Here is a 21,551-nt window from a genome sequence, read left to right as displayed (position 1 = left end):
GTAGTGATACTTAATAAAGTTACTCTAGGCAAAGCCCCAAACATGCGCCCAGACTTTACAGAGGCCGACCGAGAAATTCTGCAGACTGTAGACTAACTTTTGGTACAAAAATTTCAGCAAGCATTTTTTCATTTCAGTACCGTAAGAGGTGAGCTAACCATAAGCGGATGCGTAGTCTTGCTGCCGGATCCTTAATCTGACTGGCAGGGAAGGATGCAGGATGCTGACAGTAAAGAGAGGTCAGTCGCATCGTCTTATAGGCGGATTTCTTGGTTCTCACAACCGTTCTTAAATCTCATTACCTCTGTAATCATCTTGTTCCCAGTGTTGTTCGAAACATTTACCATTTGGTGTGATATGCAGTTGTTGTGTTAAAGAAGATCGGTAAGAAACTGTTCATCTTATCTGTCACTGTGTCTTTATTAGCACAAGCCAGTCACACTGCAAATTTTGTTAATAAACCAAGAATAATTATAACAGAAAAATTTCTCTTAAGTTGTCCGTTACATCCATAGTTCCAAAAACGGACACCGCATTTCCCCGTTGAATTTCGATAGACAGACGCTGGCGTAGAAATTCATGTGATCGAGGTTCACCAGTGTGCTGCTGCAGTCGCTTGCCGATTTCCTTCACTAGAGCGGATGCCGACTTGCCCCATGGTCCGAGTGTTTCGAAGGCTAACGGCGCGAAAATGTATCTACCATCGAGGTACGCGTACAGACTGGTCTTCCTGTCTTCGGCTTGGGCAGCGGCGGATCCCGCGGATGCCGAAGTGGACTTGATATGCGATGGGGCAACAGTGTCGACGCAAGTGACGTCCCAGGCTAAACACATGCCACGTTTCCAGGCGAACGTCGTGCACCCGTCCGGGCGACGATCGGACGTGTGGGATGTGCCGCGGGGCTCGAGCTTCGCTGGGATGCCCGCCGAAACTAATGATCGGCAGACAATACTGTTTAGCCCGCCATGGCGAGCGTGTCTACCTGCAGAGAAGGAGCATGACAGTCCGTGGTGACCATAAACGTCGACTGGTTTGCGGCATTTTGCACATGAGTGTGCTTCACAGATTACTGCGCCCAGCCTTAGACCAACTGAAATCTTTAATGTATCGTCATCGAGGAGGTTTCCAATGTGTGCCGAAGGCAGCGCATTTAACCAGATGCCGGCTTCCGGTTTAGATTGAGCAAGGAGACGAGCTCTGTTAATTTCATCGTCACGAAAAACGTCCAGCAATGTTGACAGTGACGCATTGCAGAGCGGTAGGTCCCATGATCTCTGAGACTTTTGGAAGTTGAGTTCGGGGGGATCTATCTGTCACTTCGCCAAACGTCCCGGTATGTGCCCAAATTTTTTATTGAACATATGTACCGTAAAGCGCTATTATTTTGTCAATTATCAACGAATTGTCGGTGACTCAACTCCTAGTAAAGGTCATCCGTGTCCAGTAACAAATGGTTAAAAATATAAAATAGGTGTACAAGTACATTATTTAACTGTATGAATTTTAACCTAATTTCAGGCCAACACTACATGGGACTGATTGATTAGCCAACAGTTGCGGAAAACATGTTTGCTGTACAGAAATACGAAACGTTCAGCAGAGCTGTTATAGTACTGGACAACACAACGACAAACTACTGTACTTATTGCGTCACAAAGGCATGTCCAGAACGGCCACTTAAAAAACAACAGACAGTTTTACGATTACAATTTTCATGAAACAGCACTGACCATAACCATGAGTATTAGAAAAAAGTTGAATTTAGTAAAACTTATGTATGTATCTGTACATGTATGAAAAAACCGCAAACAGTCTTAAATTATAGCCTTCAAAATCTGCAGAAATCGTATCTGGTAGTGCCTTCGGTGTACAAGCAGCTAGTTTCCAGAGACCGCACAGAAGGGTCAGTATATGGCCTCGTACAGTGTCGCAGTGCGGGCAGCCGACCCGGTCACCACGTACCGACCATCGGCGGCCACATCGCAGCTCAGCAGCGATGCCGGTTCTTTAACCATAAAAGGATTGAATCCCTGCGGATTCGTCCAGATGTTCAGCTGACTATCCTTCCCCGTGGAGACGAACCAGTTGCCCGACTGGGCGTACTTCAAAGCCAACACGCAGGATTCATGCTGCTCCAGTCGGTATCTATCCTGGTTGGACGTGCTAACCCTTCCACCGTGGAGTTTTCCATGCCCACCGCCACCCACTCGCCGGTCGGGCAGCAGCCGAGACTGAAGATCTGCGACGGGAAATCAAGCTGCTTCTTTTGCTGGTTGTTGCGGATATCCCACGAGCGGACTGTATTATCTAAACCACCCGTCCACAGTGTCAGTCCATCGCTGTAACCGGTGCAAATCGAAGTTAACCATCGTGTTCGTATTATCTTGCTGACGTAATATTTACTGCAGCTGCTGCACTGTGGTCCAGAGCGCTGATTATAATTTAAAGATTTCTGTCAAAAATTGCAGCGTTAGTAAAGGTTGGGAAAAACTTGGGCCTGTAGTGCTCCACAATTTTGTTAACCATTTGATCAAAAAAATATTACACGAATCACGATAAGAAATCCCTTCTTGTCTTTGTATTTACCTGGAAATGTCAATACAGCTGGCCCCATCGGAATGTCCACAGTACTGCAAGATGACCTTCTGGTTGTGCAGATCCCACACGATGATATTCCCATTCGAGCAGCATGAATAGCACAGCTTGCCGTCCTGGGAGAGTGCAAGCGCGTAGCACGCCGGTGCCTGACTGAAGAGCTGACCTTTAATCTGCACCAAATGCCACGTTCCATTAATACATACTGCAAAATAATGCGAACCGCGAGCGTGGTATGTAAAGGCAGCTGATTTTCTTACCCGGGAAAACCACCGCCGGTTAAATCCCAGATGCACAGCTTCGTTGTTTCCCCACCGACAACCAGCGCACTGCCATGCATCCGACGTCAGCTTACAAGAGCGAATGTAGACAGTCCGGTCGAAACACTCAAGGAGTCCGTAGCATGTGGGTGGCCGAAAGTCAGTGGGTGCACTGGCCGTCCCGTTGGGAAAGACGTCCCACATTTTCACCGTGCCCTTTCCGCCGGTGAACACGTACCGCGTCGGATTGCTAATGGCCACCGCGCACACCACATCACCATGGGGAGAGAGGTCCCCTCCTGTAACTCGCGCGGTGTGCTGGACTGCGGCGACGTCTGGGCTGGGACAGTTGAACTGTCTACAATCATAAAAGAATCGAATAGCTGACCCGCCAATTTACCGCCATTGTGGTCGGATAGCACGTTGTCTGTCCGTCACGAAGTCGACCTAGTCTTTTTCTAATCCGTCTTAACTTCTTAGTTATTATTAAGTTTTCTTAGCTTTCTCGGTTTTCTTAAGTTTTCTGAGATCTGCCGTTTTTAAGACCGAAAACAACGGGTAATTATTCTTGTCCCGTCTTTAAATTTGCCTTGGCCAAGTGCCCAAAATTTCATATCTGCAAACTTTCGTTTTACAACCAAAGGTCATTCGCTGCTAGTCTGAAAGTGCGCAGTCTCCAATTGTTTGCAGTTGTGCACTTACCGATCACTTCAAACTGAGCATCTGCCTCGGCCTGATTTGAAGTCTCAGGCTGATTTGAAGGCCCGCCCAGGCCCAAGATACCCTGCACTCCCTAAATTCAAGCAGGGATGGGTACTTTAAAGTTGACCTAAAATTTTGCACAGAACTGTACCTGACAGACATATTCCAATAAGTCCATTACAGCTCATGCGTGTCTGACAGGAATGTGAATAGTTAGTGGCAATCGTGTAAAAACGTTTTAATCAGGACGATTGTTAAAACAACCGACTGGTAATTCGATGGTGCGGTATTCAAAGCATAATCAGATACATACTACAGAGTACTACTCCAACTCACTGCCCATTTCTGCCGAATAAACCTTCGACAGCTCACTCGTTCAGGGTGAGCTAAGCGGATTCATGGTCCCGTTGCGTGTGCCAGGTTGTGTCGATGCTGGCAAATGCTGACAAAAGAGGTCAGTCCCATCGTTGTAAGAGGATTTAACAAGATAAACTGATTCGTAACATCTTTCTCATATTCTGGGCGCTTCTGGAGCTTACAGAAAACCACGCACGTGCAATACAATAATGTGTGTCTCACTGCCTCGAATCTGAAAGCGCCGCAGCAGTAAGACCGCTAGTATTAAAGCACTCTAACTACAAAATACTGCAAAAACAGTACGAGTACCACAATATAAAATATACGGTACGAGCAGAGTGTTCGTATGGTACAGCTAAAACAGTTACTGGAGCTCTGAATCGCTGTTGGCTGTATTTGTTCTTGCGAATTCTAACTCTTTGCAGCCAGAAAAAAATCTTGTCAGTAAACTATAAATTACCGTAAACAACCGCAAACACGCCATTGCGGCGGATAGGTAGGTATTTCCTTTATTAAATACCTCTGATAACTCCAAACACTGAGAAAGAAATATTTCAAAGAACAACCGACACGAAAATGCAGATGATACTAAAATTCACGTAAATAATATGCAGATAAGCGTAACAAAAATATACAATATGCGATACACAGTATCACGCACACATGAATGTATTTAATCAAAAGTTAACCAGTAGGAGCACATTGTGTGCACATAATACTGCCGCGTTCCAACCGACAGCCGCACTGACGCTTTCATTCGCGGATAGAAAACAATTTAAAAATTCGTAAAACCATATACCAAATGCGATCGTTCACTGTTCGACACTGGGTGTAAACTGTTTCGGTTTCGAATTCGTGTGGAATAATCCATCCGGCATGGATCAGTCATCCATTTTGGAATACTAAGTAACATCGTTACGAGAATGGCTCAGAAGGCTTTGATTGGTTGATTAACGGGACTACGGGTACTTTTCATCGACTTTCAGGATGTTGACCGGGGTTGTAGTTACACCCAACTTTTAGTGATGACAACAAAAAGATGCGGCTGCTGCTCTGGTATGGCCTGCATGACACTGGGTCCAAAGCGGGCCAAGGCTTGATTGGAAAAGTCGCACGGTGGGAAGAAGTGAATTACATATTGTATCTGCAAGGAAATTCTTATAGGTAATGTTCATCGTCTACACTATTTGGCACTAGAACTCGAGAGTGTTTTATTACGTACCGGGCTATTCGGACCGTGCAGGGCAACGTTAACAATTCCAGCTGCCTGTTTTCCTGTGAAATAGTTCACAAATCCATTGCGTAACATATCGCCCTCATGAGCCTGTTCAGCAGCCGACTTTCCGGTGGCACAAGCCACTAATACACAGTGCGCGTCGGTATCCTGTGAAGCAAATGCAAACGATGCATTTCAGCCGATGAAGCGAATCCGCTAAAACAAAAACTATCACATAATGCAACATACGTTCATTTGAGAGGAGACACGATGAAGTTGGGCCTGCTCCAGGGGCATACGCTGCGATATCTTCAGCACATTGTGAGTGGGATCAGGAAAACCAGGAAGCGACAGTCGCGATAATTCCTGATTTCCGGAAATGATGTGCATGCGAACCAGGGCGTGATCGTTCTTGAGCGCTAACTGTCCCTGCCAAACTACGGGGAAGGAATTCTGCAATAACGCCATCGTTAGAAACCAACGCACACCGTGATTATGGTTGTAGTGTTCTTACCACTGTTGACATCGATGGTCCCGGCTGCATGGCCATTCCAGATGGCCCCTGGTTGGACTGCTGTTGCCAACCAGCGTTCGAGATCCTCTCGAGCTGCCGCAGCTGCTCCCACTCCTCTTCGTAACTCTGGCGACTGCTCCCAGCAGCGGGTTGAGATGATGCAGCAGCAGACCGAGGCTGAACAGTGGAAGATACATTCGCCCTGGGCTGATTCGGAGGTTCGTTCAGGATAAGACCTTGCACTCCCTAAAAAGCATAAACTATATGTACGTTCAAGCAAGTACGGGCGCTTAGTCCAAGTAACCTGGAAGTTTGACAAAGAACCTAGTAATATCACATATGTATGTAAGCGATATAACTGATCGTTTTACCTGACAAACATATTCAACCCCTGACTAACATAGTCCATTCCAGTGACAAGGTCCATCGTTGCGTATAAGTTATACGTGACGGTAGGAGCGTGCGGGTGTCGTCGAAATACAGTAGCGAGGAAAAACGGCTTTTAGGAAAATGGCAGGAAGAACTGACTGGCGCGTAGGGGCATTTACGGAATCCCAATTATGAGCAGATTCATAACAGCGTAATCAAAACGTCCTCATGCGCTCTGCACACGTTGAGCATGGCAGGCACTGCCAGCCAGCTTCGATGCTTCGTCTGCAGCCTCGTGTCTGCACTCTGCAGCGGGCTGCACCACGTCTGACAAATGAAACCTCCAAGGAGGAGTCTATCCTGAGTTCCTCTGTTCTCTATAAAACTAGACTACGGCTAAACAGCTGCACCCTAGACTGGCAAATCTGAACAGGCAGGAGCACTACCTCCTGTGTAAATAAAAGTCTGTCCCTACTGGACCAGTACTGGTAGAGTGGGCAAACTTGGGCGTAGTGAGATTTTCTCTAGGCTGCAATTTGAGATATCTATGTCATTATGGCATCATTTGGCATCATCTTTTAGGCGAATATTAGTGTCAAAAGAAATGTAGAATGGCGCAGAATTATTTAGTAAATAAAACCGATAACTGGCAGGCGATGGTCCATTTGCTACTTTATCCAGAAGTAACATCTATTTACAAGTATACATGTATCTGTCCTGTTGACGTACAGATACTGTACTGAAGCACAAAGGATGGCGGTAATTTGCGAAATCACCTGCCAAAAAAAGCTTACCTACAAGGTACAGGTGCATTACATACTGGCACTGCTGAACACGTCTACGACATCTTTATTCTTTTATTTCGAAAAAAACTCTTGCTTTTTTGCAGCCTATTCCAACAGTTCCTACAGCGAAGTCAATCGGTCCAAAGAAAATGCTACGCGTCTAAACTCGAGGTCTTGCACAGAGCAAAAAATTTTAAAGGGACAGAAAAATACTCAAGCACCATCAACCCGTGCAGAAAATGGTAAAATGGTTCGCAAATCATTGCACACATCAACAAAAAACGGAATGATACTGTACTCGCGATGTAAAAATGAGCCGGCCATCAAAAACATGGAACTGAAAGCAAGAGATCTGTACACAATGATATTCTACAAAAAAAGCCTTTTCCCTCGGAAACCACCCATCAAACAAAACCGCTACAACTGTCGGTGTTCCCCGTTAAACCATCTCGACGTCGGAATCCTGGTCGGCCGCCTGCAGATCCAGCTCAGCGATGGTTCTCCGAATGGCCTTCATGTACTGCCGCTTTCGTTCGGGGCGGAGCGTGTTCAGCATGGCCGTGACGTATTGCCCTAAATCATACAAATATATGTCTCAAAACGGTCGCACTGTGGTTACTCCGAGATTTCCTTATGTAGAAAATCTCGGACTTACTTCACAATTTGCCTAATACTGATACTTACAATTTACACATCGACGCGGCTTAATTTAACCGCAAATGGCTTAATTCCACAAATCCTTAAGCATAAAAATCTGTATTTTATATTGGCCTGCAATCTCATTTCCAGTTAGAGTCATTATTGCCAGACGTAAACTAAACCCGATAAATCGTAACCGCTGGTTATCAAATACTATTACGAAATAATTAGCGAATAAATGACAAAATAAAAAAGTAGAAAAAATATTTTTATCTGTTTTAAATACTATTACCGGATCATGATTTTATTTTTGATTATTTCTAATACTTATGATTATTTTTTGTAATACTGCTTAACATTATTTATTTATTTTCATATGATTTGCAGTTATTTGAGGTTTAACACGCAATTCGCTATCCCCTTACCAAACTTTTCTCCGGCTTCCACCCCAACGGTCCCCATGAAACCGCTATTTTCCAGCATATTCGGGTATGGCACAGCGACCTTCGGGAATGGTAGAGCAATCCCAGGATGTGGAGATTTTGCGGGAGGAGGAGGCGATGAGGCCACCCGTGGCACCCGGAGAGCGGGCGGAAAGGATTTGGGCGCTGCTGTTGAAGCACGCGGAGCCGGTGCCTTTTCGCTCTTCTTGGCACTTCCGGTGCCGGTGAATCGTCCAGTCCGATCCCGTTCACCTAATCCGTTCACGGTCTTCTTTGCCATTAACTGCGCCAGTATCGGCTTCTTCGCCTTTTCCTTCGTCGCCGTCGGCTTCTTCGCCTTTCCCTTCATCGCCGTCGGCCTCTTCTTCTTCTTCACGCTTTTGTTGACCGTCTTCTTCTTGACAATGCCGTTCATGCTCACGGCGCTCATCGCCCGTTGATTGCCGCCTACAGCAGAACACTTGATGAAAACGAGAAGAAATACAGGAAAATTTTAAAACCTTTTCCAAGCCACCCAGTAAATCAAGTCGGTCAACAGGGAGTGCTTAAGCACGTACCGTACTACCGCCTCTTTATTAATCAGTCAATAAATAAAATTTTCTTTAGGAGTTTTTACTGCCATTAAATTTCTTAACAGCAGCGCCTGACAAGGTCTTCAACATAGACGAAATTACTAATCATCCATTCGGTAAATGTGTAATTTTTGCAAGTAAAACGCTGAACGTGACAGACCATAAGGCGTAATTAAGTATTAAAACAGAAATTCATTTACTGAACGAAATACGGGCAGTGTTACAAACTGTTATTAGTTTTTACTGTAATTACATTCCGAAAAATTTTATTATTTTGTATTTAAAAATTCCGAGAACTGCAGGAATGACTTGGGGCTGCAGACTGCAGTAAGACGATTAATTAGTCCTGCTAGTATATGATAGAATAAAAAGTCAAACTGAGCAAAAAAATTCCAAAAAATGAACATCACAACAGTTAGCGGTAACTGATTTTTCGACGCTGGTTCGAAAACTTTCAAAATTTAATTAGGAATCTAAAAGATTACGATTCAAGTGCAAACAAGAAATTTACAATACAATGAGGTTGAAGATTACAGAAAAATAAAGTGCCGAATGATAAGCATACGGCTAGGAGTACACTGTAAGGAAAAATCACACCAGGAACCGAGAACTCCGCCACGAACCTGTCTTGGATTTGCCGTTGGAGGCCGCGGGCTTGATGATAGGCTCGGGCTCCGGGTACTCCCATTCCTTCTCCAGGCTGTCCCCCGGATGCACGCTCTTTTCGGACGGCTTCTCAGGCGTCTGCCGCTCGTTCTCCTCCGTCTCCACCACGCTGGGGGCGACGGGGACTCTTCGATGTGCACCGCTGGTTCACTGTGCTCCTGCTCGTTCTGCTCGATGTGCTCCACGGGCTCGTGACTGTGGTGCGTGTGCAGGGTGGCCAGCTCGTCGCTCATCTCCAACCGGGCGTTACAGCGCTCCTTCAGACGGCAACGCCAACGGTTGTCTTTCCCGTGGACCCGCAGGTATTCGTACCCTTCCAGCGTCAGCAGCTCGCCACCGCGCTTATTTTTCGAATACACGGGCACCGACATGTTGACCCGATTACCGTGGTATATGGTAAAATGACTGGTAGGAAATAGTGCTAGGGGTGTGAAGGGAAGCGACGCAAAAAATTAAAAACCTTGAACTGTGTACAAACCAGATGAAAACTAAAAAACCAGGTACAAACGAATGCTGCTTTCAGAATTTTTTAGGCCGTCGAACATTCCTGCTCGTGCAGCGAGTAACAGTGAGTCCGCGACTCACGATATGTCGGTGCAACCGTCACCTGTAGGCGGTTAATAGGCACTTCAAAATTCAAATCCGCCTTTTCCAGGACAAAGCGTGTGGCTGTGCCTCATCTCAGTATAATATGGTGTGAAAATTAAGCCATATCTTTACGAAATCTGTGATGGCAGTGGCCAGTGTGCCACTGATACCGGTATCTGATTCTTCAAAGAAATTCTCTACTAATTCTATACTATGACAGTTATCCGAAAAAATTGCGCTTCTGTACTACTCTACTTTATTGTTCCGCATTTCTACATTCGGTATGGACTATCAGACTATGGCAATGGTTTACATTCCGTGGCGTACAATTTCGAACAAGACCCTTCCTCATGGCAATGTTTCTTCAGCAGCCGTTAAATATAATAAATATTGTATAAAAAACTGTTTAAATAAATCAAAAAGTTAATACAAAAATGAAATAAATTAAAAGTTAATACGAAAACGTTGTGCAACATAGTGACATAAGGGAGATTCTGGTGTAGATAAACGTGCATAACCCTTAAAACAAATCCGCGCACTGTACAATCACAATTCTTTCGCGAGCATCTACAGCGGGACATTCTGCGGATCCATATCGGGATGCTTCTCTTTGACGTGATTCATCAGTGTACTCCGTCGCATGTAACCCAGCTGGCATTCGTGGCATTTGTAGGGGAAATCCTCGAAGGCCAATTTCTTCCGGGGATCCTTGTACGCCTCCACCAATCCTTTTTGCTCCTTCTGCTTCCGCTTATTGAGGTAGTCCTTCTTGTATTCTTTAAGATTCCCCTCGTGCACCCATCGCACATGCGCTCGAAGATAGCGCACAGCATGGAAGCGTTTCCCGCACTGGGTGCATGCGTGCCGGTAATCCTTATTATGCGACTGCATGTGCAACTTCAAGCGCACTCTATTCCGGCACACGACCTGGCATACTTCGCAGACCAACACGCTCTTGACGTCGTGTTGCCGCTGGTAATGTACCCGGAACGTCTTGAACAGGGGGAATGTCCGCGCGCACATGGGACATGGAAAGACGCCGTCTTTCTGATGCGTTTGAAGGTGGCCACTGAGCGCACGGCTACTATCGAACTGCAGGGCGCAGTATACGCATTTATGTTTGTTATGAATCTGCAAAAGACGGGGAAATTATTCCCGACACAAGACGCGATTTTGACTGTACTGTAAATCAGGAACGATTAATTACGCAACACAGCAGGCGCGCAGCAAAACATACCACGCTAAACTGTTCATGTACCCAGCACACCAATGACCTTACCCGCATATGGGCGTCCAAGTGAATCTTGGAATGGAACTTCATTTGGCACTGCTGGCAGTCAAACTGCCAATCTTTAGAGACAATTTCCCGGTATTCCGGGTGATTCTTTTTATAATGTACCGGCAATACAAAGACCTGATCGGGACAGAAAAGACACTGCTTCCTCTCCCTGGGGACCAATCGCGTGATCCGCCGTGTGCACCGCTAATTCGGCGAAACTGGCTCCCTTGAAATCACAAACTGGACATGTTCGTTCTGGCCGCGCTTGATAATCTTCCAGTACTCGGTGTGACAATTCGTGAATATCCAATAACGATTTATTAGGAAAATATTTATTGCAGCTTGCACAGAAGTACGATAGCCATCCTGTCTTCTGCATGTATTCAATGGCCACTTGACGTGCTTCCGCGGTTGGCTCCGCTCCACGTAGTGCCGGATGATGCTATGCAGATAAAAACCATAAACATAAGTATTAATTTACACAGTATATAAACGACAAAGCAGCAGTATGATGATGAATAACAGTAGGATGAATAATAGAAATACCTCCAAAAATAAATAAGCTCCAACAAACAAATAACTAAATAAAAACAGTTAAATTTGGTTGTGTACTGCTGCAACCATAGTACTCATACCGTTGTCATATGGATGCGTAAAACTTGCATCGACTGATACCGCATTCCACACGTTCCGCAAGCATGCTTCAAATTAGCGGATGCATATTCTGGATGTTCTTGGTTTAAATGTGCGACTAATCTGCACAATACACGGTGGCACACCGGGCACTCATCTTTTTGTTCCTTTGTCTCTTAGGTTTTCCCTTGGATACAGAGTCCTGCCCGTCTGACGCTCTGTCTGCTGTTTGCGAGGGTTCAAAGTCGGCTGTAAAATCAAATTCCCGGTCATCGCAAAGTAACAGAGAGCGATCCACGAAAGTGATCGCAGCTCATAAAAAAATCTGGCTAAATCCAAAAAAATAATGAATCAAATTACTAGCAATTTATCTGTTTCGGTAAGGCGCATTTTAACACACAGTCATTTAGAACAGCATCACTTACCATTTCCGCTTGGCGCTTCATTTGATTGAGACCGCGCCATTCGCGATGCCTTCGCTTTCTTGGTGATTGCGTTAGTAATCCGCCCAGATTTTTGTTCGGCATCCATATCACAGCCATCTTCATCAGATTCTGCAGAATGAAAAGCAAATTTTCACTGCCATAACACTGACTGCATACACGACAACGTTAGCTTACCATTTTCATCTGACATTTCACCGTTTTCCGGTGACCAATCCGAATCGCTTTCAACATCCATATAATATCTCCCCGTAAACACTGCTTTGTCGCTACACGTATCAACAGGTGGCATAGCGAGCGTTTCCACAGGTGGAAGGACTGCTTTGACCCCTGACCGGAGAGTGCTTTTTCTCGAAACCGTCTCCGCGCTTATTATCGGCTCTTTGCGGCAACTGTCACTGGTCAACTCGGCTTTTTTCAAAGTGGGATGGTACTCGATCTCAGGAGAATCTTCGCGCAGCGTATTTGCCTTAACCGGTGGTACGCTCCCGTTAATAGCCGGCGGCGAAGGTGGCGCATTCACATCGTCGTCCATTCGCAAATCTGCGGATTCCTGGGTAGAAGAAGGGAAAGCGCAGTGGCGGATATATCTGCCAGGCATCTTCTTTTGACCGGTTGTCGAACGCTGTCATCTCTATCCGGGATATGCGCAGCTAATGCTCTGCTGGGCAGTGTGTGGGGAGAGTTTTGAAAATTCGGAAGACTGCTCTCGTTATTTCCAGTCATAATAGGAGCCTGTAATGAATCGCTATCCCAGTCAGCAGGGATAATGTTCGAACAAGGTTCCAGTGGCGTTTTAGGTGGATCCAGAGGTGGAGGATGCTCAGTGTGCTTGGCAGACCCGATAGCTGCAAATACGATAGACTTTATTCATAAAACATATTTGCTGGTACTCTGTGATGTTAAGTACACCGTACATGTAAACATGCAATACTACTAGAACAGAAATAAAGAATATATGTTTTCAAACACTCGCATCGTGCATAACATTATGAATGCATCAAAGTATTGAAAAGTCTCCCAGCGATGGTACACTACCACATAGTGACACATACTAATTAAATTTCAACGCTAAAAAATTAGTACACTGGTAATTAATTCGCCAGTATTTAACACACTAACCTGTCACACAACACCTTTCGGTTTCGAGTCTCCAGCTCAGCGTATTCGCGCGTTCAATTATTGCGGCATACTTTACGGAAAGGCAGACTTTCAGTTCTTCGCCGGGCAGAATGGTCCTTAAGCTGACGAAGACTATTTGCGATGCGCGTAGATAGACGGCCAGATTCTCCTCCGCCAGATTCTCCGCGAAACGCACGTAGCGCATCCAGTTGGAGAAGAGCTCCGAGTCCAGCTGGAAGAAACGCAGCTGGCCGTCGTCCGGGCTGGGAAATGCATAAACGCAGGTATCGCTGTATTTCTCGGCCAGCGGAGCCACCAAGGGACCGAAAACGGTATGAGGCGGGATGCGAGCATTCGCTACCACTTTCTTTCCTGCAAAAGACGTGGTGTTGCACATTGCACGCCCACCATCACTTAATCCATCAAGCAGTTCTCCAAATGTCTGGAAATGTTTCCTGATTCATTTAGTTTTATTTTATTCAGAAAAACCCGATACCCGTCAAAAATGCTTGCGCTGAAAACTAACTTTAATGATACAAATTTAAATACTCTATTTACTTATTTATACTACCAAATTTACTGCACACACCACAAAAAGGACGTAAAGTCTGTAGTAAAAAAATATTAAAAGTACAACTGCGCGAAAAATAGGAAAAAAAGTACAATATCATGTTATACACAATTGAACATAATTGAATATTGTATAATACAGACTGTACAGTGTATTAATAAAGTACAGATAGATCGGTAAGAGCGAAATAGACACGTAAGGCGGAAAATAAAACTGACACGCGATATAAATTTGTGAGGGTGGAGAGAAAGGAAATCTCAAATTATTCGATTTAAATATAATTTGTTCAATAACAATGCTGCGGAATGCACTTTATGAGGAGAGAACATTGGAGAACAGAATCGGGACCCACCTGTAGATGAATTAGGACAAACATCCAGCCGCAAGATTTTAGGCAGACTGGCCAGTGCGAAGGGAACCACGCTCTCGTTGGAAACGCTTTTGGCATGGAACCAACAGGGCTCCTCCGAGAATCGCTGGCAAGCAGCACAAACTAAAGGGAATATGCAAAGAAACCCTTCGTCACAACATCAGATAATCGTCATACATTCTGCGACGAGGTTTTCAGCAGCATACAGAGCCGTTCTTGTCGATGGCGTATCCAACTGTCATGCGATCCTTCCGATGAAATTAGCCGATTGTGGAGATCCTGCAACGGGGGATCCTGGCTTGGAATGAGCAATTCGTTATCCGATCCAGGCAAAAAGAAGATGAGTTCCATCGCTTCCAAGATTAGGCACGGAATATGTGGCTACAACGGCCGATAACTCTTTTGACAACCGCGTACCTTCCCCGAACGCTCGAAACGTCACCGAAATCTATAACATTTCGTGGGAAATAGCTAACAAGTCCGATTTAGAAAACTGGAACTCATAACGCAAACATACGGTAATTTACAAATGTTTGTTTGTTTGGAATTTTGCAGTTTGTGAGATTGAAACATTTGCAGATGCATACGCCGACTGCCACCTCGAAGGTGTGAATGCTATCCACACGTAAACAGCTGACTGCCTAAACCGCGTAAGGCAAAAATCTTTGACTTTTTGCATTTGCATGATTTGTACGAGTAGTATCGGTTGTGTAGCTTAATCCCAAAGTTAAGATAATATTCTCAAGCAGAGTTTAATTTAGCTGTTGAGCCTGTTGTTAAAGGAAACGCTACGGCTGTTTTAAGCACATTACAGTACCTTTTAACCCTAGAGTGGACAGAGATTTTGGTTGTTTTTTTAATGTTTAAATTTTAACTGTGAAGTAGTGTGTCAGCGCTTGCAATATTATTATTCGGGTGGCTATTGCCCAATAAATCATTAAGATAATACATGTATGTATATTCGTAATCATATAATTATTATCATTCAAAAATTTACAATTTTTTATTTCGGTCAATTCAAGCTTTTGTACCAGAAAGTAGGTAATGAAGTACCATACGTAAAGGTAAAGGATACAGTTATGCTGTATGCGCTGTTGCCAAACATACTCAAAAATATCTGCTACGGCAAAGTGTTCAGCAAAAAATTTGCCGAAGGTTGTGGAAGACAGTATTCACAGTATAAAATGCATGACAAAATAAATACAGTTTGACATGCGCAAAACTGTAAGAGTTTGAGCAAACTGGCCCGCCTCATTTCACACAAATATCCAAGAAGCCTTTAACTGTCTAAAAAAGGCAAATCGTCTGCAAGCATCTCTGGAGATCCATAATCGGGTTGATTATTGCGCTCATTGAGCCCTTCTTGTGATCTTTCAGATTCCTTCGTCGATCCATCGCAGAACGTCTCGACGGTATCCGCCGAAGCGTTGTCCGCCTGCAGTGCAAGCAAACCGCCAGTCTTACGGCTGCGTATTTTCATATGCATCTGCATGTGCGCATTCAGTCGATTTCTGTTCCGGTAGGTGACTTGGCAGATTTCGCAGACAAAAACGCTGCTGACGACGTGGTTGGTGTGATAATGTGACTGAAATGACCTGTACAGAGGGTACGTCCGCGGGCACAAGGGGCAGGGGAAGGCGCCGTCTTTCTGATGCGTCAGGTTGTGCTGACCAAGTGCCACGGGAGACTCGAACTGTCGAGTGTCGAGCGCAATAAATGCAGCTATATCTCTTATCATGCGTCTGCAATAAAACACAAATCCGGAAGTTAATTCACGATTTTCATGGATGGATCACTAAATTATAAATCTTGCAGGTCTGGTGTTGCAAATGCGACAATTCCTCTTTACCTTATAATAAAGTTTACCAATGTAAACCATCTTGCACCACCATATCAATGACCGTACCCGCAAATGTCCATCCAGACGATGCTTTGAATGGCATTTAATCCCGCACTGCTGGCACTCAAACTGCCAATCTTTGGAGACAATTTCCCGGTACTCCGGGTGATTCTTTTTATAATGTACCGACAATACAAAGACCTGATCGGGACAAAGAAGACACTGCTTCCTACCCCGGACATCAACCGCGTGATCCGCCGTGTGTACCGCCAATTCAGCGAAACTGGATCCCGTAAAACCACAAACTGGACAGTTTCGCTCCGGCCGCCATTGATGTTCTTCCCGGACTCGGTGGGACAATCCATGGATACCCAATAACGATTTATCCAGGAAATATTTTTTGCAGCTTGCACAGAAATACGACAGCCATCCTGTCTTCTGCATATATTCGATGGCCACTTGACGCGCTTCCGCGGTTGTCTCCGCTCCACGTGGTGTCGGATGGTACTGTGAATAACATATATGAAAGAGGATAATATCGTTTGATACACTCCTAAATACTACTGAAAAGGCGCAGTATGAAAATTAAGAAAAGGTAAATAAAACAACCAACTGATAACTACAAGAAACAAAAAACTTGTTTAAATTCGGTTTCTAAACCCGGTTAGTCATACCGTTGACATATGGGTGCGTAAAACGTGCATCGACTGATATCGCATTCCACACGTTTCGCACGCATGCTTCAAATTCTTGGACGCATATTCCGGATGTTTTTGCTTTAAATGGGCGTTTATTCTGTAGATAGTACGGTGGCACACCGGGCACTCTTCTTTTCGTGGCTTCCCTCTCTTCCGTGGCGCCCTGGATTCACATCTCTCCCGCCTGTAACGCCGTCTCCACCTCCACTTCCAGAGCCACCTGCAAAACGATCGCTTCACGTCATCGATGGGCAGACCAGAGCTGCCAACTGGATTGCATTGGTCGCATCTCTCACGATATAAGTCCGTCTTTGTCGACAAAAATTACTAGTGATATCTGTTTCCATAATTCGTAGTAAATCGCAATTATGTACGGTTTGACCCCATTATTCACCATTACCGTCGGGCGGACCATTTGAACGAAACGGCGCCATTCTCCCAGATTTCGCTTTCCTGGTAGCTTGGTCTTTAATCCGCCCAGAATTTTGTTCAGCGTTCATATCACAGTCGTCATCATCAGAGTCTGCAGCATCAGCAATACTTTTTACTACCACAATATCACCTACACTACTGACTCACTGCTTACCATTTCCATCACACGTTTCATCGTTTTCCGGTGACCAGTCCGAATCCGTTTCCACGTGAAATCTCCCAGTCAGCCCTCCTTCGTTATCGTCACACGTATCCACGATCACCGGAACGACTTCCTTGGCGGCAGATCGGAGGGTGCTTCTTCTCAGCACCGTTTCCGTGCTCGCTTTCGGCTCTTCTTTGCTACACCATTCGTTGGGTGTTTTCACTATGGAATGGTACTCGATCTCGGGAGAATCTTCGCGTATCACCCTGGTTTTCACCGATGGCAAGCTCCCGCTACCAGTCAGTGACAAGGATGACGCATTCCCATAGTCGTCCATCTGCAAATCTGCAGATTCCTGGCTTGCCAGTGGAGACGCCACAGTCGCGGTTGTATCTGCCGGACATCTGCGTTTCGAAGGCGGTGTAACACTGTCCCCTTCGTCAACATTGTGCACAGTTAGCGGTGTGATGAGCAGTGCGTACGGAAAGGCTTGCAAAGCCGGAAGAGCACTTCCGTCCTTTTCAGTCAGCAGCGTCCTGGATGAATCGCTATCCCAATCACCAGCGCTATTTGGTGTTTGAGGGGGATTTTGCGGTAGGATGTTCTCACTGTGCTCGGCAAATTCCAGAGCTGCAAAACACAATAGGCATTATTTGCAAACCAAATACTGGCGGACACAAGAACCATGAAGCGATGCACTACAGTATATTGCATAGCACATTGCACTTGTCATTCTACCGCACAAACAGGTAGGACATTAATAAAAGAAGAATATACGAGTAAAAATTTAAACGTTTTTTTAACGTTTAAATTCGATCATTTTTATTAGTGTAAATCGGCGCAGGCATTTTGTTATGTATACTGGCTGTTGTCGAAATAAAAGACCACCATATACGAGTAAATATACTACTTTCACCATAGACGATAACACTACTCACTAATACGATAACAACAAATACACGATAACACTGTTCAAAAATTACGCGTTTCCAGAATTAAAAACGTAGAAAATTATTGAGTATTGAGTATTTACTTTGCTAAGTACAGGAAAAACCTTTTGATATTACCGTTACCGGTATCTTGATGGTGCTTATTTTTAAATAATACTTAACACGCTGACCTGTCATACAAAAACTCTCATTTCCTGCTCTTCCACTCTGCCCATCCGAGCGTCCAATGAATTGGGCGTATTTAGCAGAGTAGCAGACTTTGAGTTCTTCGCCGGGCAGAATGTTCCTAACGCTGACGAAGACTATTTGCGATCCGCGGAGATAAACGGCCAGATTCTCCTCCGCCAAATTCTCCGCGAAACGCACGTAGCGCATCCAGTTGGAGAAGAGCTCCGAGTCCAGCTGGAAGAAACGCAACTGACCGTCTTCCGCGCTGCGAAATGCATAAACACAGGTATCGCTGTATTTCTCCGTAAGGGGAGCCACCAAGGGACCAAAAACGGTCTGAGGCGGGATTCGAGCATTCGCTACCACTTTCTTCCCTGCAAACAGATAGGGAAATGCATATGGCGCGTCTCACTTTGCTCCATCTACCATTTGTCAAAATATCCACCATTTTGTTATGGTTTACACTGTATTCGAGTTTATTGCACACCAGCACATAACACCATTATAAATTATTTAATCTAATGGAGTGCAGTACTTTAACGAAATACGCCGGACAAGTCGATTAAGAAATAAAAAGACAGAAAATACGAAATAAGAAACGTAACGCGAAAACCAGCATGTGAAAAAAAGAAGTGCCAGTGGAGAAAAGTAAACCATGAATCAGTTTATTTAACTGATTGAGTAACAACGAGTATGCGATTGCACGGACCAACCCAACCTGTGGAGGAATTAGCGCAAACATCGAGGTGCAAGATTTTATGCAGACTGGCCAGTGCGAAGGGAACCACGCTCTCGTTGGGAACGCTTTTGGCATGGAACCAACACGGCTCCTCCAGAAACTGCTGACACACACGGCAAACTGCAAGGGACCACAAGTCGTCTGGTTGCAGAAGCAAATTGCTGCACTGGCAGCAACCTACAGAGCCGTTCCTGTCGGTGACGTATCCCGCTGCCATACGATCCCGGCGGCACAGTTAGCAGGTTGGGGAGATCTGGCAACTGTGAATCCTGGCGCGGATCGAGCGATTCGCTATCGACCGTTCCAGGCAAACAGCAGTCGACTTCCATGATGGCGCAGACGCGGAATATTTGGCTAAGCCAGATAAAACTGACAACGAAACTATCAGCATTCAATAATTTGCTTGCTTATTCCCAATGCGGGAAAAGCCAGTAAAAAAATTTCGTGGAGTCAGTTTATACACTAACACAAAATTAAATTCTTGTGATCTTGTCACTTGTGAGTTTCAGTTTCTTGACAGTTTGCGAGCTCAAAGATTGTGCAAATGCATGATGAACTGCCACCTCGAAGATGGGAGCAATCAGTACTAGCAAGCAAGCAGCTTCTGTACTCGTACTCGTATTCATCTTCGATAAATTATTTTTTTCATTTCAGTCTTTTTGTAACAGAAAGTAAGTGCATGAAGAATTCTTGTTAAACGATAGAATCATGCTTCATTACTGTAGATGCTATTGTTGAAGCTGTTGCCAAAATTCGCATAAAGGTGCTTAATATAACAGCACGATGAGTACGTGTTATGACAAAGAGGTATCGAACAAAAAATTTGCCGCAGCTGGTCAGTGGTCGTAGTTAAATTGCATCTGGTAAAAAATAAAATCTATGCGCCCGGTTTGTCGGGGCGCATAGCAGTCACCTAAATAAATGATACAGCACACGCTGTGCTAAAGCATTTAATTCAGATCAGTGGTACAAAAGTCCCAATTTTTTTATCAAAGTAAAGATGATTATATAGACACAGTTATCAGCCGACAGCAGAAACGGATGGCCTTATTATGCTGCGCTTATTAAGTCCTTGTAATCTTTCAGATTCCCTCCGGGGACCCATCGCCCATGACCTCGAAGGTATCGCCCGACAGAACAGCGTTTCCCGTCTTCGAATCGTGCATTTCCTTGGGACAGGGAAAGGCGCCGTCTTTCTGATGCGTCAGGTTGTGTTTACCAAGCGCAATGGGAGTCTCGAACTGCTGAGTGCAGAACAGACAGTTATACATTTTATCATGTGTCTGCAAACAAAACACGAATCGGAAAAAATTAATTTGCACAAAAGACGAACGCGGAGTTCATGAAAATTAAAACGGATATCTGCAATTACTGATGTTGCAACTGGCAACACAGTAAATTCGATGACTACCGCAGCACTTACCACGTTAAACCATAGTCTATGACCTTACCAGCAAATGTTCGTTCAGATGATGCTTCGAATGGCATTTCATTCCACACTTCGGACACTGAAACTGCCCGTTCCTACCGACAATTTCCCGGTACTCTGGATGATTCTTTTATAATGGGTTGGTAAAGTCAAGACTTGATCGGGGCAGAGCAGGCACTGCTTTCTCGCCTTCGCGCTAACCGCGTGCTCCGCCGTGTGCAGCGCCAATTCGGCGAAACTGGCTCCCGTGAAATCGCAAACGGGACAGCTTCGTTCTGGACGCCCTTGATGATCTCGCAGTACGCGGTGCGACAGTTCATGGATGTCCAACACAGATTTCTTCAGAAAATACTTACTGCAGCTGGCACAAAAATACGACAGCCGTCCTGTTTTTTGCATGTAATCGATGGCCGCTTGACGCGCTTCCGCGGGTAATTCCGCTCGAGGTGGTGCTGGATGATTCTGTTAGTATTATAAGAATCCGTCAGTGTGATAAATACTGTCATAATATAAGTATTATAAATCAGGACAACGTTTGACACACACCTATAAAATACTGCTGTAACGGCAAAAAACAACCAACTAACAGAATAATTACAGAAAATGATTGTAACAGTTTAAATTCGGGAGTGCACTGCTGCAGCCGTTATAATCATACCTTCGTAATATGGATGTGTAAGCACCGCACCGACGGAAACCGACTTCCACAGGTTTCGCAAGCATGCTTAAAATTCTCAGATGCATATCCTGGATGTTCTTTCCTTAGATGCCCGTATACCTTGAATACCACACGGTGACACACCGGGCACTCCTTTTTTTGTTCCTTCGCACGCATCCGTCGCGCTCCGGATTGACCACTTTGCCCGCCTGCAAACCCACTTCGAGAGAAGCCTGCAAAACAACCCCTTTCACGCCATCGACCAGTAAGTACAAAAGAGAATCCAACTGGACTGATGGATCGCAGTTCTCACGATAAAAACTCATTTTTACAGGCAAAGATCACTGGTTAAATAAATGTGTTCCGT

At 45.0% G+C, this 21,551-nt stretch overlaps 6 protein-coding genes and 1 long non-coding RNA gene across 10 annotated transcripts; all 7 read right to left on the bottom strand.

Annotated features, from left to right (window-relative positions):
- Nucleotides 1–1,905: 1,905 nt before the first annotated feature.
- On the bottom strand, nucleotides 1,906–3,720 carry LOC129602413 (transducin-like enhancer protein 1). Its single transcript, XM_055501419.1, is given in 5 exon segments — nucleotides 1,906–2,165; nucleotides 2,168–2,340; nucleotides 2,588–2,769; nucleotides 2,857–3,214; nucleotides 3,710–3,720. Coding segments are annotated over 5 exon segments (984 nt in total).
- A 766-nt stretch (nucleotides 3,721–4,486) lies between these two features.
- LOC129602417 (msx2-interacting protein-like) lies at nucleotides 4,487–6,516 on the bottom strand. Of its 3 annotated transcripts, none has more exons than XM_055501426.1 (5): nucleotides 6,046–6,516; nucleotides 5,649–5,891; nucleotides 5,381–5,584; nucleotides 5,138–5,299; nucleotides 4,487–5,059 (listed from the first exon to the last, which is right to left on the bottom strand). In XM_055501426.1, exons 1-5 carry the CDS (start codon nucleotides 6,070–6,072, stop codon nucleotides 4,922–4,924), a joined length of 774 nt encoding a protein of 257 aa, XP_055357401.1. In that variant the 5' UTR covers nucleotides 6,073–6,516; the 3' UTR covers nucleotides 4,487–4,921. The 3 variants fall into 3 exon arrangements, with proteins under 3 accessions (XP_055357401.1, XP_055357400.1, XP_055357402.1); XM_055501425.1 differs by having other exon boundaries at nucleotides 5,646–5,891; nucleotides 6,046–6,515; XM_055501427.1 differs by having other exon boundaries at nucleotides 5,646–5,891; nucleotides 6,017–6,514.
- Nucleotides 6,517–6,861: 345 nt separating this feature from the next.
- On the bottom strand, nucleotides 6,862–9,639 carry LOC129602416 (uncharacterized). 2 transcript variants are annotated; one of them, XM_055501424.1, is made up of 4 exons: nucleotides 9,077–9,639; nucleotides 8,219–8,328; nucleotides 7,864–8,188; nucleotides 6,862–7,372 (listed from the first exon to the last, which is right to left on the bottom strand). In XM_055501424.1, exons 2-4 carry the CDS (start codon nucleotides 8,309–8,311, stop codon nucleotides 7,239–7,241), a joined length of 552 nt encoding a protein of 183 aa, XP_055357399.1. In that variant the 5' UTR covers nucleotides 8,312–8,328; nucleotides 9,077–9,639; the 3' UTR covers nucleotides 6,862–7,238. The 2 variants fall into 2 exon arrangements, with proteins under 2 accessions (XP_055357399.1, XP_055357398.1); XM_055501423.1 differs by having other exon boundaries at nucleotides 7,864–8,328.
- A 381-nt stretch (nucleotides 9,640–10,020) lies between these two features.
- On the bottom strand, nucleotides 10,021–12,296 carry LOC129602418 (zinc finger protein 567-like). The gene is made up of 4 exons (XM_055501428.1): nucleotides 12,240–12,296; nucleotides 12,045–12,173; nucleotides 10,987–11,190; nucleotides 10,021–10,838 (listed from the first exon to the last, which is right to left on the bottom strand). The coding sequence occupies exons 1-4, from the start codon at nucleotides 12,294–12,296 to the stop codon at nucleotides 10,275–10,277; spliced, it is 954 nt and encodes a 317-aa protein (XP_055357403.1). The 3' UTR covers nucleotides 10,021–10,274.
- On the bottom strand, nucleotides 11,176–14,639 carry LOC129602415 (uncharacterized). The gene is made up of 7 exons (XM_055501421.1): nucleotides 14,332–14,639; nucleotides 14,108–14,248; nucleotides 13,185–13,556; nucleotides 12,240–12,910; nucleotides 12,045–12,173; nucleotides 11,622–11,868; nucleotides 11,176–11,428 (listed from the first exon to the last, which is right to left on the bottom strand). Exons 1-4 carry the CDS (start codon nucleotides 14,474–14,476, stop codon nucleotides 12,582–12,584), a joined length of 987 nt encoding a protein of 328 aa, XP_055357396.1. The 5' UTR covers nucleotides 14,477–14,639; the 3' UTR covers nucleotides 11,176–11,428; nucleotides 11,622–11,868; nucleotides 12,045–12,173; nucleotides 12,240–12,581.
- Nucleotides 14,640–16,355: 1,716 nt separating this feature from the next.
- Nucleotides 16,356–19,566, bottom strand: LOC129602414 (uncharacterized). The gene is made up of 7 exons (XM_055501420.1): nucleotides 19,279–19,566; nucleotides 19,077–19,217; nucleotides 18,361–18,732; nucleotides 17,250–17,870; nucleotides 17,064–17,186; nucleotides 16,640–16,883; nucleotides 16,356–16,472 (listed from the first exon to the last, which is right to left on the bottom strand). Exons 1-6 carry the CDS (start codon nucleotides 19,424–19,426, stop codon nucleotides 16,756–16,758), a joined length of 1,533 nt encoding a protein of 510 aa, XP_055357395.1. The 5' UTR covers nucleotides 19,427–19,566; the 3' UTR covers nucleotides 16,356–16,472; nucleotides 16,640–16,755.
- A 467-nt stretch (nucleotides 19,567–20,033) lies between these two features.
- On the bottom strand, nucleotides 20,034–21,412 carry LOC129602419 (uncharacterized). The gene is made up of 3 exons (XR_008692405.1): nucleotides 21,185–21,412; nucleotides 20,549–20,988; nucleotides 20,034–20,380 (listed from the first exon to the last, which is right to left on the bottom strand). It is a non-coding gene; the product is annotated as an uncharacterized LOC129602419 (long non-coding RNA).
- Nucleotides 21,413–21,551: the final 139 nt, after the last annotated feature.

Source organism: Paramacrobiotus metropolitanus, unplaced genomic scaffold (genome assembly GCF_019649055.1).
Source record: "Paramacrobiotus metropolitanus isolate TYO unplaced genomic scaffold, Prichtersi_v1.0 Parri_scaffold0000448, whole genome shotgun sequence".
NCBI classification, from domain to species: Eukaryota; Metazoa; Tardigrada; class Eutardigrada; order Parachela; family Macrobiotidae; genus Paramacrobiotus; species Paramacrobiotus metropolitanus.
The sequence above is the reverse complement of the archived record's forward strand: the minus strand, read 5'-3'. Positions and strand labels throughout refer to the sequence as shown.

Coding starts and splice junctions, on each gene's coding strand:
- LOC129602417 (XM_055501425.1), bottom strand. CDS start 6,072: ATGGACCTTGTCACTGGAATGGACTAT. Junction 5,585..5,645: donor GACCATCGATGTCAACAGTG/GTAAGAACACTA, acceptor GCGTTATTGCAG/AATTCCTTCCCCGTAGTTTG. Junction 5,060..5,137: donor TGCACGGTCCGAATAGCCCG/GTACGTAATAAA, acceptor ATTTCCTTGCAG/ATACAATATGTAATTCACTT.
- LOC129602416 (XM_055501423.1), bottom strand. CDS start 8,311: ATGAGCGCCGTGAGCATGAACGGCATTGTCAAGAAGAAGACGGTCAAC. Junction 7,373..7,863: donor GGAAGCCGGAGAAAAGTTTG/GTAAGGGGATAG, acceptor TGTATGATTTAG/GGCAATACGTCACGGCCATG.
- LOC129602418 (XM_055501428.1), bottom strand. CDS start 12,296: ATGTTGAAAGCGATTCGGATTGGTCACCGGAAAACGGTGAAATGTCAG. Junction 12,174..12,239: donor TGAAATGTCAGATGAAAATG/GTAAGCTAACGT, acceptor TTCATTCTGCAG/AATCTGATGAAGATGGCTGT. Junction 11,191..12,044: donor TGAAGCGCCAAGCGGAAATG/GTAAGTGATGCT, acceptor TCGCCGAATTAG/CGGTGCACACGGCGGATCAC.
- LOC129602415 (XM_055501421.1), bottom strand. CDS start 14,476: ATGGAACTCATCTTCTTTTTGCCTGGATCGGATAACGAATTGCTCATT. Junction 14,249..14,331: donor CCATCGACAAGAACGGCTCT/GTATGCTGCTGA, acceptor TATTCCCTTTAG/TTTGTGCTGCTTGCCAGCGA. Junction 13,557..14,107: donor TTGTCCTAATTCATCTACAG/GTGGGTCCCGAT, acceptor CGTCTTTTGCAG/GAAAGAAAGTGGTAGCGAAT.
- LOC129602414 (XM_055501420.1), bottom strand. CDS start 19,426: ATGGAAGTCGACTGCTGTTTGCCTGGAACGGTCGATAGCGAATCGCTC. Junction 17,871..18,360: donor TGAGAGTTTTTGTATGACAG/GTCAGCGTGTTA, acceptor TGTGTTTTGCAG/CTCTGGAATTTGCCGAGCAC. Junction 16,884..17,063: donor TTCAAATGGTCCGCCCGACG/GTAATGGTGAAT, acceptor ATCGTTTTGCAG/GTGGCTCTGGAAGTGGAGGT.